The sequence below is a fragment of the Gigantopelta aegis genome, chromosome 3 (assembly GCF_016097555.1).
Source record: "Gigantopelta aegis isolate Gae_Host chromosome 3, Gae_host_genome, whole genome shotgun sequence".
NCBI lineage: Eukaryota > Metazoa > Mollusca > Gastropoda > Neomphalida > Peltospiridae > Gigantopelta > Gigantopelta aegis.
The window spans coordinates 15,052,933-15,071,791 of NC_054701.1; the positions used below are offsets into that span (position 1 = coordinate 15,052,933).

Consider the following 18,859-nt stretch of genomic DNA (forward strand, 5'->3'; position numbering starts at 1 on the left):
GATCGTATGCAGCAAGTCTGTGTGACTAATCTCATGCGATTTGTCGTAGTGACTCCAATCGTATGTTTGGGAAGATGTTACGTCATAAGATTTCATGACATCAGACCAAGCTTTTCGTGAAAAATAGGACATGTTCTAATCGGTACGATTCCGACACGACTTGATGTGTAAGACTAAAGTCATTCCGATTTAGGTGTTTTCACGGTACGATTCCGACACGACTTGATGTGTAAGATTAAAGTCATTCCGATTTAGGTGTTTTCACGGTACGATTCCGACACGACTTGATGTGTAAGACTAAAGACATTCCGATTTAGGTGTTTTCACGGTACGATTCCGACACGACTTGATGTGTAAGACTAAAGACATTCCGATTTATGTGTTTTCACGGTACGATTCCGACACGACTTGATGTGTAAGACTAAAGTCATTCCGATTTATGTGTTTTCACGGTACGATTCCGACACGACTTGATGTGTAAGACTAAAGTCATTCCGATTTAGGTGTTTTCACGGTACGATTCCGACACGACTTGATGTGTAAGACTAAAGTCATTCCGATTTAGGTGTTTTCACGGTACGATTCCGACACGACTTGATGTGTAAGATTAAAGTCATTCCGATTTAGGTGTTTTCACGGTACGATTCCGACACGACTTGATGTGTAAGACTAAAGTCATTCCGATTTAGGTGTTTTCACGGTACGATTCCGACACGACTTGATGTGTAAGACTAAAGTCGTTCCGATTTAGGTGTTTTCACGGTACGATTCCGACACAACTTGATGTGTAAGATTAAAGTCATTCCGATTTAGGTGTTTTCACGGTACGATTCCGACACAACTTGATGTGTAAGATTAAAGTCATTCCGATTTAGGTGTTTTCACGGTACGATTCCGACACAACTTGATGTGTAAGACTAAAGTTGTTCTGATTTAGGTGTTTTCATGGTACGATTTGATCGCATATGACAAGTCGGTGCGACTGATCGCATAATGAGAACACCGCTTAATTAGAACGCTCCTTAAAGTTACCAGTTTTAAAAAACCCAATGTGTTTCTGGTCATCCTGATGTTTGTAGTGGTTTGTAGAATTCATATTATTCAAAACAGAGGGGGTGGGACATAGCCCAGTAGTAAAGCACTCACTTGATGCACGGTTGGTCTAGGATCGATCCCTGTCGGTGGGCACATAGGGTTATTTCTTGTTCCAGCCAGTACACCACGACTGGTATATCAAAGGTTGTGGTATGTGCTATCCTGTCTCTTGCTACTAATAATTTTTTTTATCAGGTTTCCTCTCTATGACTTAAAATGACCATATGTTTGACATCCAATAGCCGATGATTAATAAATCAATGTGCTCTAGTATAACCGAATAACTTTATGACAGTAAAATTTTATATGTACAGTGTACATGTATAGCTGTCGTAAATCGATGCATCATATCGTGGACTTATATCATGATATGATACTGTATCACCATCACCTCTTTAGAAATAATACAGGTTTTCTTTTTATTTTATAGAAATTCATCCAGCTCATTCCAAACCTAATGCCAAGAACTTGGCTCCACCACCACCTGCAACGGGCCATTCTGGGGTGCAGGTTTTGAACTTAGCTGCTGCTAAAGGTCAAGGCCATTCCGGTGTGCAGGTCATGAACCCAGCTTCAACCAAAGGTCAAGGTCCTCCTGGGGTGCAGGTTATGAACCCAACTGCAGCCAGAGGTCAAGGCCATTCTGGTGTCCAGGTCATGAACCCAGCTGCAGCTAGTGGTCAAGGTCATTCTGGCGTGCAGGTCATGAACCCAGCTGGACCCAGAGGTCAAGGTAATCCTGGGGTGCAGGTCATAAACTCTGCTCCAGCTAAGTCTGGACAGCAGACAAAGGGCACTGATGGAGTGAGAATCAAGTGTGACGGTGGCCGACAACCACAGACCTGGGGATTCCATGGACCAAGAATCGTAGAGCAGTCTTGGCTTGCTCCCAACATTGGCGTGCAGCATGCAGGGGGGAGTGTGCGTAGCAGGAGGAGCATGAAGTCGGCGGGACCACAGCATGTCGCATATAACATAAACCAGTACAACAATGTTCAGATGCAGCATGGGAGTGGTGGGCAGACCGTGCCACCGAAGAAGGGAATTGTGCAGCAGTTACTGGTAAGTAGATTTTTTTTTTTTAAATGTTTGTTTTAATGTCACCATTCCTAGTTACAAAGGCCAGGCCACCCTCTGTGCAGGGTGGAAACAGAAGACATGCACACCCACAAACATTATATATACAGTATAAATAACAACTCTCTCTCTCTTTCTCTCTCTCTCTCTCTCTCTCTCTCTCTCTCTCTCTCTCTCTCTCTCTCTCTCTCTCTCTCTCTCTCTCTCTCTCTCTCTCTTGCTAGCTCGCTCTTGCTATATCTCTCTCGCTCTCGCTCTCTCTTGCTCTCTCTCTCTCTCTCTCTCTCTCTCTCTCTCTCTCTCTCTCTCTCTCTCTCTCTCTCTCTCTCTCTCCTCTCTATGTCCCACTATCATGACATCACATTCTATCAATTTTCATTCCTTATTTTACTGGACAACACTGTTAAAAACACAATTAGGATACTAAACTTGCTGCTATTTCATTTCAAATAATTAATTCACTTGAAAACTCACTTAATATCCTGTGAGTATTATATGTATCTGCTATTACATGTTATTTGTCACATGTTTGATTCTAATTTATTAATAAGTAAATGTTTGATGTTAAATTTTCAGGGTGGTACCAGAGGTAAGAATAATTTTTACACAAATATTTCTGTATAAGTTTAATTTTCTCTTTTAATAATGTGGTGTCAGCTGTGAATTTCAGCATTTATTAATCAACAATTAAAAGCAAATGACTAAACCATTTTAGCAATGTGATTAAATGACTGGTTTCGACAAATTAATATAACACATGAGGCATGATTCTTGACATACCTAGGACAAACTTACCCTATGAGCAGGCCTACCAGTTAGTTTTCAACATACTGTAAAATAAAAGGAACTTAATTTTCACGCTATTCACGCAAAGACATTTAATGCAAATTTTAGGATCCCGTGAAAAATTATACCCAACAGATTTTGACCAGTTAATTGTTGTAGATGACCTGATAATGACAACTTGCAACTACCATTCAGCAACATGCAAATGGACATGGATGACACGTGATCAAAGAAACCCCCAAATAACCAAATCACTTTTAATATTTAAATTTATGACAAAAACACAAAACAAAACACTGTCTTCATTGCTTCGTCATGTTATTTCATGCATTTTTTCATCACTTCACATGGAAACACTGTTTCAGTTCATCTTTAAAAAAAATATTCACCATTGAATTAATGACTGAAGTTGATCAGTACAGCTGGCAGGAGGTGATATGTTTTTTTGGTCAACAATTTGTGAACATTCTCGGTTCTGTGAACTTTGAAAACATCAAAAAGACACAAAGTTTTTTAATCACGTGGCAGCCCAAGTTGTTTGCGGGTAGAGGTCACATACGGGTTGATGACATTCTCGATGTACTGCAGCATGCTCGATTCGTTACTCCAATGAGTTTCTGTGTGGGTGACATCCCAGTCAGTGGGAAAATTTATGTTTGGATGACATGGGTCTGTTTTTCTGACGTAGATTACTAGAGGTGATAACATGTCTCTGCTTTTGGTGCTTGCTAACAAAACAGTAATCTGTTGTTTGTCGTCAACATCCAATATTGTCACCTGTTTAGCACCTCTCTCTTCCATGGTCCAGTCACCCACAGAAAGGAGTGATACACCAGTCTGGTCCCAGTTAATTACCATTTTATCAGGAATTGAATGAGGACTAGTTTGGTTAAAGACTAAATGACTGCTGATAGCCAAAAGCATTGACTAGCCATCAATAAGCCAATGTGGTTTGCCAGACCAAACTTACAGTGAGCCAACTAATGGTCCACCACTGGCCTGCCAGCAGCTTGCTCTCTGGAGTACATGTTTGACAGACCAAACTTACAGTGAGCCAACTAATGGTCCACCACTGGCCTGCCAGCAGCTTGCTATCTGGAGTACATGTTTGACAGACCAAACTTACAGTGAGCCAACTAATGGTCCACCTCTGGCCTGCCAGCAGCTTGCTATCTGGAGTACATGTTTGACAGACCAAACTTACAGTGAGCCAACTAATGGTCCGCCACTGGCCTGCCAGCAGCTTGCTATCTGGAGTACATGTTTGACAGACCAAACTTACAGTGAGCCAACTAATGGTCCGCCACTGGCCTGCCAGCAGCTTGCTATCTGGAGTACATGTTTGACAGACCAAACTTACAGTGAGCCAACTAATGGTCCACCACTGGCCTGCCAGCAGCTTGCTATCTGGAGTACATGTTTGACAGACCAAACTTACAGTGAGCCAACTAATGGTCCACCTCTGGCCTGCCAGCAGCTTGCTATCTGGAGTACATGTTTGACAGACCAAACTTACAGTGAGCCAACTAATGGTCCACCTCTGGCCTGCCAGCAGCTTGCTATCTGGAGTACATGTTTGACAGACCAAACTTACAGTGGGTCAACTAATGGTCCACCACTGGCCTGCCAGCAGCTTGCTATCTGGAGTACATGTTTGACAGACCAAACTTACAGTGAGCCAACTAATGGTCCGCCACTGGCCTGCCAGCAGCTTGCTATCTGGAGTACATGTTTGACAGACCAAACTTACAGTGAGCCAACTAATGGTCCACCACTGGCCTGCCAGTGGTCCACCACTGGCCTGCCAGCAGCTTGCTATCTGGAGTACATGTTTGCCTGACCAAACTTACAGTGAGCCATCTAATGGTCCACAACTGGCCTGCCAGCAGCTTGCTATCTGGAGTACATGTTTGACAGACCAAACTTACAGTGAGCCAACTAATGGTCCACCACTGGCCTGCCAGCAGCTTGCTATCTGGAGTACATGTTTGACAGACCAAACTTACAGTGAGCCAACTAATGGTCCGCCACTGGCCTGCCAGCAGCTTGCTATCTGGAGTACATGTTTGACAGACCAAACTTACAGTGAGCCAACTAATGGTCCACCACTGGCCTGCCAGCAGCTTGCTATCTGGAGTACATGTTTGCCTGACCAAACTTACAGTGAGCCAACTAATGGTCCACAACTGGCCTGCCAGCAGCTTGCTATCTGGAGTACATGTTTGCCTGACCAAACTTACAGTGAGCCAACTAATGGTCCACAACTGGCCTGCCAGCAGCTTGCTATCTGGAGTACATGTTTGCCTGACCAAACTTACAGTGAGCCAACTAATGGTCCACCACTGGCCTGCCAGCAGCTTGCTATCTGGAGTACATGTTTGACAGACCAAACTTACAGTGAGCCAACTAATGGTCCACCACTGGCCTGCCAGCAGCTTGCTATCTGGAGTACATGTTTGCCTGACCAAACTTGCAGTGAGCCAACTAATGGTCCACAACTGGCCTGCCAGCAGCTTGCTATCTGGAGTACATGTTTGCCTGACCAAACTTACAGTGAGCCAACTAATGGTCCACAACTGGCCTGCCAGCAGCTTGCTATCTGGAGTACATGTTTGCCTGACCAAACTTACAGTGAGCCAACTAATGGTCCACAACTGGCCTGCCAGCAGCTTGCTATCTGGAGTACATGTTTGACAGACCAAACTTACAGTGAGCCAACTAATGGTCCACAACTGGCCTGCCAGTGGTCCACCACTGGCCTGCCAGCAGCTTGCTATCTGGAGTACATGTTTGACAGACCAAACTTACAGTGAGCCAACTAATGGTCCACCACTGGCCTGCCAGCAGCTTGCTATCTGGAGTACATGTTTGACAGACCAAACTTACAGTGAGCCAACTAATGGTCCACCACTGGCCTGCCAGCAGCTTGCTATCTGGAGTACATGTTTGACAGACCAAACTTACAGTGAGCCAACTAAATGGCCTGCCAGTGGTCCACCACTGGCCTGCCAGCAGCTTGCTATCTGGAGTACATGTTTGACAGACCAAACTTACAGTGAGCCAACTAATGGTCCACCACTGGCCTGCCAGCAGCTTGCTATCTGGAGTACATGTTTGACAGACCAAACTTACAGTGAGCCAACTAATGGTCCACCACTGGCCTGCCAGCAGCTTGCTATCTGGAGTACATGTTTGACAGACCAAACTTACAGTGAGCCAATTAATGGTCCACCACTGGCCTGCCAGCAGCTTGCTATCTGGAGTACATGTTTGACAGACCAAACTTACAGTGGGTCAACTAATGGTCCACCACTGGCCTGCCAGCAGCTTGCTATCTGGAGTACATGTTTGACAGACCAAACTTACAGTTGGCCAACTAATGGTCCACATGTTTGACAGACCAAACTTACAGTGAGCCAACTAATGGTCCACCACTGGCCTGCCAACAGCTTGCTATCTGGAGTACATGTTTGACAGACCAAACTTACAGTTGGCCAACTAATGGTCCACATGTTTGACAGACCAAACTTACAGTGGGCCAACTAATGGTCCACCACTGGCCTGCCAGCAGCTTGCTATCTGGAGTACATGTTTGACAGACCAAACTTACAGTGGGCCAACTAATGGTCCACCACTGGCCTGCCAGCAGCTTGCTATCTGGAGTACATGTTTGACAGACCAAACTTACAGTGGGCCAACTAATGGTCCACCACTGGCCTGCCAGCAGCTTGCTATCTGGAGTACATGTTTGACAGACCAAACTTACAGTGAGCCAACTAATGGTCCACCACTGGCCTGCCAGCAGCTTGCTATCTGGAGTACATGTTTGACAGACCAAACTTACAGTGAGCCAACTAATGGTCCACCACTGGCCTGCCAGCAGCTTGCTATCTGGAGTACATGTTTGACAGACCAAACTTACAGTGAGCCAACTAATGGTCCGCCACTGGCCTGCCAGCAGCTTGCTATCTGGAGTACATGTTTGACAGACCAAACTTACAGTGAGCCAACTAATGGTCCACCACTGGCCTGCCAGCAGCTTGCTATCTGGAGCACATGTTTGACAGACCAAACTTACAGTGAGCCAACTAATGGTCCGCCACTGGCCTGCCAGCAGCTTGCTATCTGGAGCACATGTTTGACAGACCAAACTTACAGTGAGCCAACTAATGGTCCGCCACTGGCCTGCCAGCAGCTTGCTATCTGGAGTACATGTTTGACAGACCAAACTTACAGTGAGCCAACTAATGGTCCACAACTGGCCTGCCAGCAGCTTGCTATCTGGAGTACATGTTTGACAGACCAAACTTACAGTGAGCCAACTAATGGTCCGCCACTGGCCTGCCAGCAGCTTGCTATCTGGAGTACATGTTTGACAGACCAAACTTACAGTGAGCCAACTAATGGTCCACCACTGGCCTGCCAGCAGCTTGCTATCTGGAGCACATGTTTGACAGACCAAACTTACAGTGAGCCAACTAATGGTCCACCACTGGCCTGCCAGCAGCTTGCTATCTGGAGTACATGTTTGACAGACCAAACTTACAGTGAGCCAACTAATGGTCCGCCACTGGCCTGCCAGCAGCTTGCTATCTGGAGTACATGTTTGACAGACCAAACTTACAGTGAGCCAACTAATGGTCCACCACTGGCCTGCCAGCAGCTTGCTATCTGGAGTACATGTTTGCCTGACCAAACTTACAGTGAGCCAACTAATGGTCCACCACTGGCCTGCCAGCAGCTTGCTATCTGGAGTACATGTTTGACAGACCAAACTTACAGTGAGCCAACTAATGGTCCACCACTGGCCTGCCAGCAGCTTGCTATCTGGAGCACATGTTTGACAGACCAAACTTACAGTGAGCCAACTAATGGTCCACCACTGGCCTGCCAGCAGCTTGCTATCTGGAGTACATGTTTGACAGACCAAACTTACAGTGAGCCAACTAATGGTCCGCCACTGGCCTGCCAGCAGCTTGCTATCTGGAGTACATGTTTGACAGACCAAACTTACAGTGAGCCAACTAATGGTCCACCACTGGCCTGCCAGCAGCTTGCTATCTGGAGTACATGTTTGACAGACCAAACTTACAGTGAGCCAACTAATGGTCCACAACTGGCCTGCCAGCAGCTTGCTATCTGGAGTACATGTTTGACAGACCAAACTTACAGTGAGCCAACTAATGGTCCACCACTGGCCTGCCAGCAGCTTGCTATCTGGAGTACATGTTTGACAGACCAAACTTACAGTGAGCCAACTAATGGTCCGCCACTGGCCTGCCAGCAGCTTGCTATCTGGAGTACATGTTTGACAGACCAAACTTACAGTGGGCCAACTAATGGTCCGCCACTGGCCTGCCAGCAGCTTGCTATCTGGAGTACATGTTTGACAGACCAAACTTACAGTGAGCCAACTAATGGTCCACCACTGGCCTGCCAGCAGCTTGCTATCTGGAGTACATGTTTGACAGACCAAACTTACAATTGGCCAACTAATGGTCCACCACTGGCCTGCCAGCAGCTTGCTATCTGAAGTACATGTTTGACAGATGGTTTAGTAACTATTTCGTTCAAATGGCACCATTGTTTGAACAATATTTCAACTATTTCATTGTTTAGGTCACCAGAAGTAGTTCACATGATGTTCACCTAGACAACTGATTGTTCGGTTGTATAAATTATATTTATGTAACCATTGAGTTACCTAATCTAACACACTAAGTCTTGTACTAATAGTTCTGTACTATAATTTATGACATTCAAAATGTATTTGAAACTAACTGATTTTAACATGAGATAGTATTTTTTTTTTTGAATTTTTTAAATATGTGAATACATTTCTGATGATACTAAATTTTCAACTTTTAATATTTTTAAATATTACAGTTCACCACGTAACTCTTTAAGCACTGGCCATTCGCATGAATTTAAAGAGGTGTTAACAGAATGATGGTTCAGCTAAAATATTGTGCCGTGACTTACAGCTATATGATTGGTATATGTGCTAACTGAGAGTGAAGAGATTGTACTTTCTACACATCTATCTTGTTTTTGGGGGAGGGATTTACCTCAATCAGTTGAGCTCTCGTCTGAGAAGTTTGCATCACATGATCGAAACACCTTTTTGGTTCCATTCAACTGATTGTTTTTTTCTCATTCCAACTGATTGTTTTTTTCTCATTCCAACAAGTATACCACAACTGGTCAAAGGCCATGGTGTGTGCTTTCCTGTCTGTGGGAAAGTGCATATAAAAGATCTCTTGCTACTAGTTTAAAAATGTAGCAGGTTTCCTCTGATGACGAGTCAGAATTACCAAATGTTTAACATCAATAGCCGATGATTAATTAATTAATGTGCTCCAGTGGTGTTGTTAAACAAAACAAAGTTTAACTATCTTGTTTTTCAGATCGTTATGTCAGCAAAGGGACACATGGGATTGGCTATGAAAATACTGAGATAGGTCAGTAAATGTTATTCATTTTGACAAGTTTGTTGTTGCTTTCACAACATTTAGCCTGCTCAACTGGCCACCTATCTTAAAAGACCACCTATTTTTTCCCAAAAAATAATTTTACACATTACAAATTGACTTGTATTGGGTTGTGTTAGATATTTTATTTATAGGTGAAGAAATATTTTGCTATATTTTGCTAAAGAAAGATAAGCCTATGTGACGTCATATTTAACCTTCCGACTACTGATTATTTTTTTTTCTCTAAAACCATGTTGAGAGAGTACAAGTTATAACTTTTATTAACATAATATTATATTTACTTAAATATTTTATAAATACTTCATATGTGAATCAGTAAGTATTAATTTCATAGGTTTTTCTATATTTTATGATATTTTAGATAAGTTAATACGGTATTAATTAAAATTAGGCCAAAAATTTATTCAGTTGTGTTTACTTGTGCACATTTATGGCCATTATTACCAATAACTGTGTGTACTGACCAGAAATTGTTTATGGAAATGAACTACAATTCATATCCCAATATTTCTTGATTTTCGTTGTTGGTAAAATGGTCAAATTTCTTATCAAATTAGCTATCACAGTCGGCTATCAAAAAAAGAAAGAAAGAAATGTTTTATTTAACGACGCACTCAACACATTTTATTTACGGTTATATGGCATCAGACATATGGTTAAGGACCACACAGATTTTGAGAGGAAACCCACTGTCGCCACTACATGGGCTACTCTTTCCGATTAACAGGAAGGGATCTTTTATTTGCACTTCCCACAGGCAGGATAGCACAAACCATGGCCTTTGTTGAACCAGTTATGGATCACTGGTCAGTGTAAGTGGTTTACACCTACCCATTGAGCCTTGCGGAGCATTCACTCAGGGTTTGGAGTCGGTATCTGGATTAAAAATCCCATGCCTCGACTGGGATCCGAACCCAGTACCTACCAGCCTGTAGACCAATGGCTAACCACGACGCCACCGAGGCTGGTTGTTGGCTATCAATTCCTGAAAAATACTTGCTGAAAACCAACTCAAAATTCCCAGTTATTTTTCATGCAAAAACAAAACACTAAAGCAGCCATTATCTTGGGGGCAGGACGTATCCGAGTAGTAAAGCGCTCGCCTGATGCACGGTCGGTCAGTGCACCATAACTGGTATTTGAAAGGCCGTGGTATGTGCTATCCTGTCTGTGGGATGGTGCATATAAAAGATCCATTGCTTCTAATCGAAAAAGAGTAGCCCATGAAGTGGCGACAGCGGGTTTTCTCTCTCAGTATCTGTCTGGTCCTTAACCATATGTCTGACGCCATATAACCGTAAATAAAATGTGTTGAGTGTGTCGTTAAATAAAACATTTCCTTCCTCCCATCCATTATCATGATTAGTCTTGATCAGTGTTTTTCTATTATTATTGCTGGTCAGTGTCGTGTGCAAAACAGCAGGAGACATGAATGAATGCACATACTATATGCGGTTTACAGTGTGTCTCCTTGCATGCAGTAGTCAATATGCGGTTTACAATGTGTCTCCTTGCATGCAGTAGTCAGAAGGTCAATGTGTTTATTGTGTGACATCATGATAAAGTATATTGGTATTAGCTTGGCAGACTTTTTCATTTTAATACTATCTGAAAATCTTCAGTGAAATCAAGGACAGTGAGTAAGAAATGTGAAAATAAAAGTAAAAGAAAAATCGAAATAGAAATGGGATGTCTCTTGTGTAAGGGTCAAAGGATTGAATCCCCTCGGTATTCACATTCTGTGATTATTATGGACATAACATTTATGACTTGATTTTGGTGCTGTCTAAAGCCTTGGTATTTGATTTTCAAATTAAGTTTAGTGTAATTTAATAATGTAATATATATACGAAACTTCACATACGTTGTTTTTGCTTCCTATTTATTGCACAAGTTTATTTTGTGCAAGAATACATACCACAAGATCTCATAGCGGTCGAGTGGTATGTTATTTTCGCAAAATAAACAAGTACAATGAATAGGAAGCAAAAACAACGTATGTGAAGTTCTGTGTTCATTACATACCTTCTCGTATGTTTTACAAAAACAACGTATGTGAAGTTCTGTATTCATTACATACCTTCTCGTATGTTTTACAAAAACAACGTATGTGAAGTTCTGTATTCATTACATACCTTCTCGTATGTTCTACAAAAACAACGTATGTGAAGTTCTGTATTCATTACATACCTTCTCGTATGTTCTACAAAAACAACGTATGTGAAGTTCTGTATTCATTACATACCTTCTCGTATGTTTTACAAAAACAACGTATGTGAAGTTCTGTATTCATTACATACCTTCTCGTATGGTTTACAAAAACAACGTATGTGAAGTTCTGTATTCATTACATACCTTCTCGTATGTTTTACAAAAACAACGTATGTGAAGTTCTGTATTCATTACATACCTTCTCGTATGTTTTACAAAAACAACGTATGTGAAGTTCTGTATTCATTACATACCTTCTCGTATGGTTTACAAAAACAACATATGTGAAGTTCTGTATTCATTACATACCTTCTCGTATGTTTTACAAAAACAACATATGTGAAGTTCTGTATTCATTACATACCTTCTCGTATGTTTTACAAAAACAACGTATGTGAAGTTCTGTATTCATTACATACCTTCTCGTATGGTTTACAAAAACAACGTATGTGAAGTTCTGTATTCATTACATACCTTCTCGTATGGTTTACAAAAACAACGTATGTGAAGTTCTGTATTCATTACATACCTTCTCGTATGTTTTACAAAAACAACGTATGTGAAGTTCTGTATTCATTACATACTTTCTTATATGTTTTACAAAAACTGTTTTTAATTTAACATAACAAAACTTTGTTAAATCTATGATCAAAACTCCTTTCATGAATTTACTTAAAAGTTAAAAATCATACTCTGCGGCAGTCTTGTGTAATGTTTCAAATACAATGTGACGTAATTTGTAAATCATATATGACATCAGTAAATAAAAGGCGCTAACTGCAGTAAAAAGAAAAAGGAATTTCCCATTTAAAATTTCTGGTCCAGATCACACATATGTGCGATATAAAATACATTTATCACACGGTTTCAAAATGTCTCTATCACTATAGTAAGATTGAATAGGTATGCAATAATACCAATAAATTCAACTTCAATTCTCATTTGAAAATGTCTCTATCACTATAGTAAGATTGAATAGGTATGCAATAATACCAATAAATTCAACTTCAATTCTCATTTGAAAATGTCTCTATCACTATAGTAAGATTGAATAGGTATGCAATAATACCAATAAATTCAACTTCAATTCTCATTTGAAAATGTCTTTATCACTATAGTAAGATTGAATAGGTATGCAATAATACCAATAAATTCAACTTCAATTCTCATTTGAAAATTTGGCACACAGTAGTTTAAATTCTGGTTTTGGTAGTAAAAAAAATTTAATTGACAAAATATGAGGCAAAATTATGTGTCAAAATAGATAAATATCCACCATATTGCATGGTCACAAATATTTAATCAGTAATTATACTGGTGTGTCACTGAAATATCACAAGATTGTTGCATAGAAAACTGTTTGTGTACTAACACTGCCTATCTGTTTTAGGGTTCCCCAGTCGAGTGGGGCATCCTCGTGGCTCCCGTCCACTACCGCAGAGCTGGATAAACCCCCGATGACACTGATCAACAGACCAGCTAGGTGTCAGTATTTCCTACAGCAACATTCAGCAATTTGTGTATTCTTAGAAACATTTTTTCTTGAGTTTGCAAGATTATACATAGAATGTCATGTCACTGGAGTTTTTTGTATTTTTTAGTTTTTTGTTCTTGTTTGTTATTTAGAGTATCAAAAGGACATTCTCATAAAATAAAAATATGTAGCACAATCAACTTCAAAATCACAGCCACACAGCTAGAATATTTTTTTCAGTTTTCCGGTATATGTAAAAAGAAAATATGGACTGACCAATCAAAATGTAAGTTGTTAGGGTTGTTCCAAATTCATCACTTGGGGGTGATGGGTTGTAATGCAGTTTTTTTTTTTTATATTCCTATCATCCACAAAATAAATTTAATTTTAACCATGTATTCGTTGGATAAAAAGTGCAGCACGAAATAATATACCGATGACCCCAAAAATATATTAATGTTTTTCAAAACAAAATGACACACAACACAAGTTGATGCAAGTGCTGTATTTCGAAAGTGTGATATTCTGATGGAAAGAAATAAGGATCACATCAATATTAAAAGCAAATAGTAAATGAAACCAAAACCCTCATCCATAGTATCCGAAGTTGACAGTGTAATGACGTTACTGACAGTCAGTTCAACACAACTGACATTCAATCCAACTTTACAAGTAGGTATAAAATACAGACATTATTATGCTAGTAGTATCCGAAGTTGACAGTGTAATGACGTTACTGACAGTCAGTTCAACACAACTGACATTCAATCCAACTTTACAAGTAGGTATAAAATACAGACATTATTACGCTAGTAGTATCAGAATTGACAGTGTAATGACATGTTACTGACAGTCAGTTCAACACAACTGACATTCAATCCAACTTTACAAGTAGGTATAAAATACAGACATTATTATGCTAGTAGTATCCGAAGTTGACAGTGTAATGACATGTTACTGACAGTCAGTTCAACACAACTGACATTCAATCCAACTTTACAAGTAGGTATAAAATACAGACATTATTACGCTAGTAGTATCAGAATTGACAGTGTAATGACATGTTACTGACAGTCAGTTCAACACAACTGACATTCAATCCAACTTTACAAGTAGGTATAAAATACAGACATTATTACGCTAGTAGTATCAGAATTGACAGTGTAATGACATGTTACTGACAGTCAGTTCAACACAACTGACATTCAATCCAACTTTACAAGTAGGTATAAAATACAGACATTATTATGCTAGTAGTATCCGAAGTTGACAGTGTAATGGCATGTTACTGACAGTCAGTTCAACACAACTGACATTCAATCCAACTTTACAAGTAGGTATAAAATACAGACATTATTACGCTAGTAGTATCAGAATTGACAGTGTAATGACATGTTACTGACAGTCAGTTCAACACAACTGACATTCAATCCAACTTTACAAGTAGGTATAAAATACAGACATTATTACGCTAGTAGTATCAGAATTGACAGTGTAATGACATGTTACTGACAGTCAGTTCAACACAACTGACATTCAATCCAACTTTACAAGTAGGTATAAAATACAGACATTATTACGCTAGTAGTATCAGAATTGACAGTGTAATGACATGTTACTGACAGTCAGTTCAACACAACTGACATTCAATCCAACTTTACCAGTAGGTATAAAATACAGACATTATTACGCTAGTAGTATCAGAATTGACAGTGTAATGACATGTTACTGACAGTCAGTTCAACACAACTGACATTCAATCCAACTTTACAAGTAGGTATAAAATACAGACATTATTACACTAGTAGTAAATTAAAATTGGTCTGCAATTCCATGTGTTCCTCTATTTCATTCCATCAGTATAATTCAGTGAGATATGAACACTGTTCATACCAGTACACAATAATTACTATCAAATGTGAACATCGCAGTTCACAAACAGAACTAGGGGGGAAATGTGCATTTTGAAATAAAAATGTTTCAGTATTTTGTGATTGTTAGTATAAATAAAATGCTTCCATGTGATCAAAATGATGCATATAAAAGATCGCTTGCTGCAGATTAATAAAAAAAGACTAGACTATGGAGTGGTGGCAGCAGGTTTCCTCTCTAATTATTTCTGTGGTCTTTAACCATATGAACAAGGCCTAGTAAGTTGTATAACTTATGCCTAATCCATTTGTTCTTTTAACAAACAATAAAATATGTTTTAATTGATCAAAAAACCTATGTCAGATGCCATATAACCATAATTACAGTGTGTTGAGTGCTTTGTTAAATAAAGCATTCCTTTTTTTCTTTCCATTTGATCAGCTGTGGAAAACACATTACTGTAGGTTAGACCTGTTTTAGCAGTATTCTGATTGTGTGACTGATGAGGTCAAACACCTTTGTATTATCCACATAGTTCTAGATATTCAGGGAAATGTAACCAGTATGTAACGTGTGTCATAATGATTTCATATGCACAACGAATGACGTCATTTTGTGAAGCGATGTCATAACTTGATTCGGCTTCCTCAGTGTAAATACTTATGAAAATGACGTCGTTTCATTCTCTTTTTAGTTACGTTTGAAACGTTTTGACATGGTCCTAGCTTGTTATTCGTGAAAATAATATTTTCGATAATGTGGATGATAAAGAAATTACTACACTGACGTGTGAATTGTACTGATTTTACGAAAATCGTGTCAGGGTTCGTGTATTAAACAATCCTGACACTCGTTTCGTAAAATCACTATGACACACAAGCTCGTATAATAATCTCTATGATAGACTGAAACTGTTTGGTATGGAGTTCGGTGTATCTCATTTCTGATGAAAATGCTTTGTCCCTTTTGCCTTGAAAGTTTCTCAGTTATCAAGATTGCCAATAATAACAGGCCTAATTGCAGTATAGCAGTTCCTGCACCTGATAATCATGCTTGAATAAGGTATATAAATCAAGCAAAATATATGTAGTTACATAACATTAAAAACGTTAATTAATATCTGTTTCAGTTATTTGTGTATGTGTTTAGCATTTTAATATAATCTATATGTTGTATTGTTACACTCTGTTTTATGTTCTGATATACACTATTAATCTATTATGGACACAATGGGCAAAGTGATGACAAGATGTTTTGTATTCATATAGTTACATATTGTTAATATAAATCTGTAAAATGCCACTGAATGGTGGGAAATAAATGTATGGAATTATAATATTTTGCTGAATATATTTTTTTCTGTATGATTGTATGATAATAGCAATATATCACTTGATACATTCCTCCAGTTGTGATTATTTCTATGTAATGGTGATGTCTGTTAGGTTTAGCTTTCTCGTATCACTTCGACGCAAACATTCCAGATTATTGCTGGACATTCTGTCCAGTTAATTGAAATAATTTCTTTTTTATAGTACAAACTTATTAATCTCATTTCATTAATATTTTCTAGAAACATTTATGCTTATTTGATGATTATTTAATATTTGAAACATTTGTAGCCACTGATTACTAATTATTATTTTCTAGAAACAGTTATGCCCACTTCAGTACTGTTTAATATTTTTGGAAACATTTGTATCTAATGGTTTACTGTTTATAACATTTTCTAGAAACTTTTGTATCCACTTGATTACCAATTAATGTTTTCTGAAACACTTTTATACCCACTTGATCACTAGTTTCTCGGAGCATTTATTTCCACCTAATGACAATTTAATATGTTTAGAAACTGTTGTACCTTATACAATTAATGACTATATGTTATTTTCTAAAATATTTTTTGTACCCACTTGATGATTTAATATTTTCTAGAAATATTTATATATATATATATACACACACACACTTAATTACTAATATTTTCTAGAAATATATGTACCCACTTGACAAGTAATAATTTATAGAAACAGTTGTATCCACTTGATCATTATGTATGTTTTTTTTAAACATTTGTTCCCGCTTGATTAATTAATATTTTCTAGAAACATTTGTACTCACTTAGTGACTATGCACACATTGATTTCTGGTCTCTGGTCAGTATGTGCATCAATTTTGATTACTCGTGGTATGACGTTGATTTTTGATGGGCTCTTCTTGCAATGATGTAAAACCACATTGGAAGACAAAATGTCATTGCTCCTGAACTGCGACGTGCTTGGACCATTCATTACAGTAGCTGCCTTTAATTTCTCTCTAAAACAGGCCCTGTTGTTCAGAATGAGTAGCATGGCTTGTTTTACAAACAGCCGCATTTCCGTATCAATTCTGGTCCTTTGGTCTGACCAGAGCCTGACTGGGTTTTTTGTTGGCCTTATTCATGCTCAAGTATTCGCTTTGATCGATGTATGAGTGACTGTGATATATAGAATGATGTATATACCATGGGCAGTGTGTTGGATGTATGAGACTGTGATATACAGAATGATGTATATACCATGGGCAGTGTGTTGGATGTATGAGTGACTGTGATATACAGAATGATGTATATACCAGGGGCAGTGTGTTGGATGTATGAGTGACTGTGATATACAGAATGATGTATATACCAGGGGCAGTGTGTTGGATGTATGAGACTGTGATATACAGAATGATGTATATACCAGGGGCAGTGTGTTGGATGTATGAGATATACAGAATGATGTATATACCATTGGCAGTGTGTTTGATATATGAGATATACAGAATGATGTATATACCATGGGCAATGTGTTGTATATAGAGGTATAATTAATCATAATCTATTCATTTCTCATGCTGTGATATTAGAATATTACTTAAATGTGTAATATAAAGATGTTTTATCGGTGTTTCTGCCAGAAAGAAATTTTTGGGTATGGCGCTTTGGAATTGAATGCAACCACAGTCCACAATGGGTATGGGGCAGGGTGGGGGGGGGGGGGGGGGGGGGGTGAGAGGGGGGCCTCTTCCAGATGGAAAATGGGTTAAGTTTAGGGTTAGGGTTTAGAAAATCATACAGTAATGATAAGAGTAATTAATTTTGTGAACAGGTTAACTTAAAAAAAAGAAATCTGCAAAATATTTTGGCAGAAACCCTTATTATACATGAAATTGTTCTTGCCATGTAACGTAACAAATTAACTAAACCATATTCAGTATACACACACCACCACTATAGTCGTTCTGCCGTATAGTGTAGCAGCTTCGTATATGGTGGCTGGAAAGGTGTCCATTTCTGTGACTGATATAGTGATAAATGCATTACATACTTGCAGATGCTACAGGGTATGTTAGAATTGGGGGGTTTGCTTCACTTTCACCCTGAAACATTTTCTAGCTGCTGATGCTTAAACAAAACTAAAAAATAAATACAAAACAAAATACCCCCAATATCCACTACTCTGACAAATTAAGGTAGTCATTTCAAATGTTGACAAATATAACGCCCTACAAACATATTCTGGAGTGGAGGGTAGGCTAGTGATATCTTTTGCCTTTATTAATATTAATGAGCAGGACCAAAAAACCTTGTACATTTTTGTCCTCCAGTGGGATTTGGGGGGACCTCCCCCATACTTCCTATGGCCTGAATGTACAATATAATTTTGTAGGGGCGTTTGATAAAAATGTAGATGGTCATCCTGTGCTTATTTTATCCTATAGTGTGCATAACTAATATACATGTCATATTAGTCTTGTAATATTGGTAATATTGGTAAAATAATCAAATTATTTACACATTTATAAAATAAACAGTTAAAGAAAGTGA

At 39.0% G+C, this 18,859-nt stretch overlaps 1 protein-coding gene across 1 annotated transcript in view; it reads left to right on the forward strand.

Moving 5' to 3' along the window:
• Positions 1-13,241, forward strand: part of LOC121367569 — a 59,834-nt gene extending 46,593 nt beyond the window's left edge. The window contains exons 15-18 of the mRNA XM_041491825.1: positions 1,526-2,157; positions 2,749-2,761; positions 9,366-9,419; positions 13,054-13,241. Of these exons, the coding sequence (XP_041347759.1) occupies positions 1,526-2,157; positions 2,749-2,761; positions 9,366-9,419; positions 13,054-13,124 (770 nt within the window). The 3' untranslated portion in view covers positions 13,125-13,241. The remainder of the gene's footprint in view (positions 1-1,525; positions 2,158-2,748; positions 2,762-9,365; positions 9,420-13,053) is intronic.
• Positions 13,242-18,859: the final 5,618 nt, after the last annotated feature.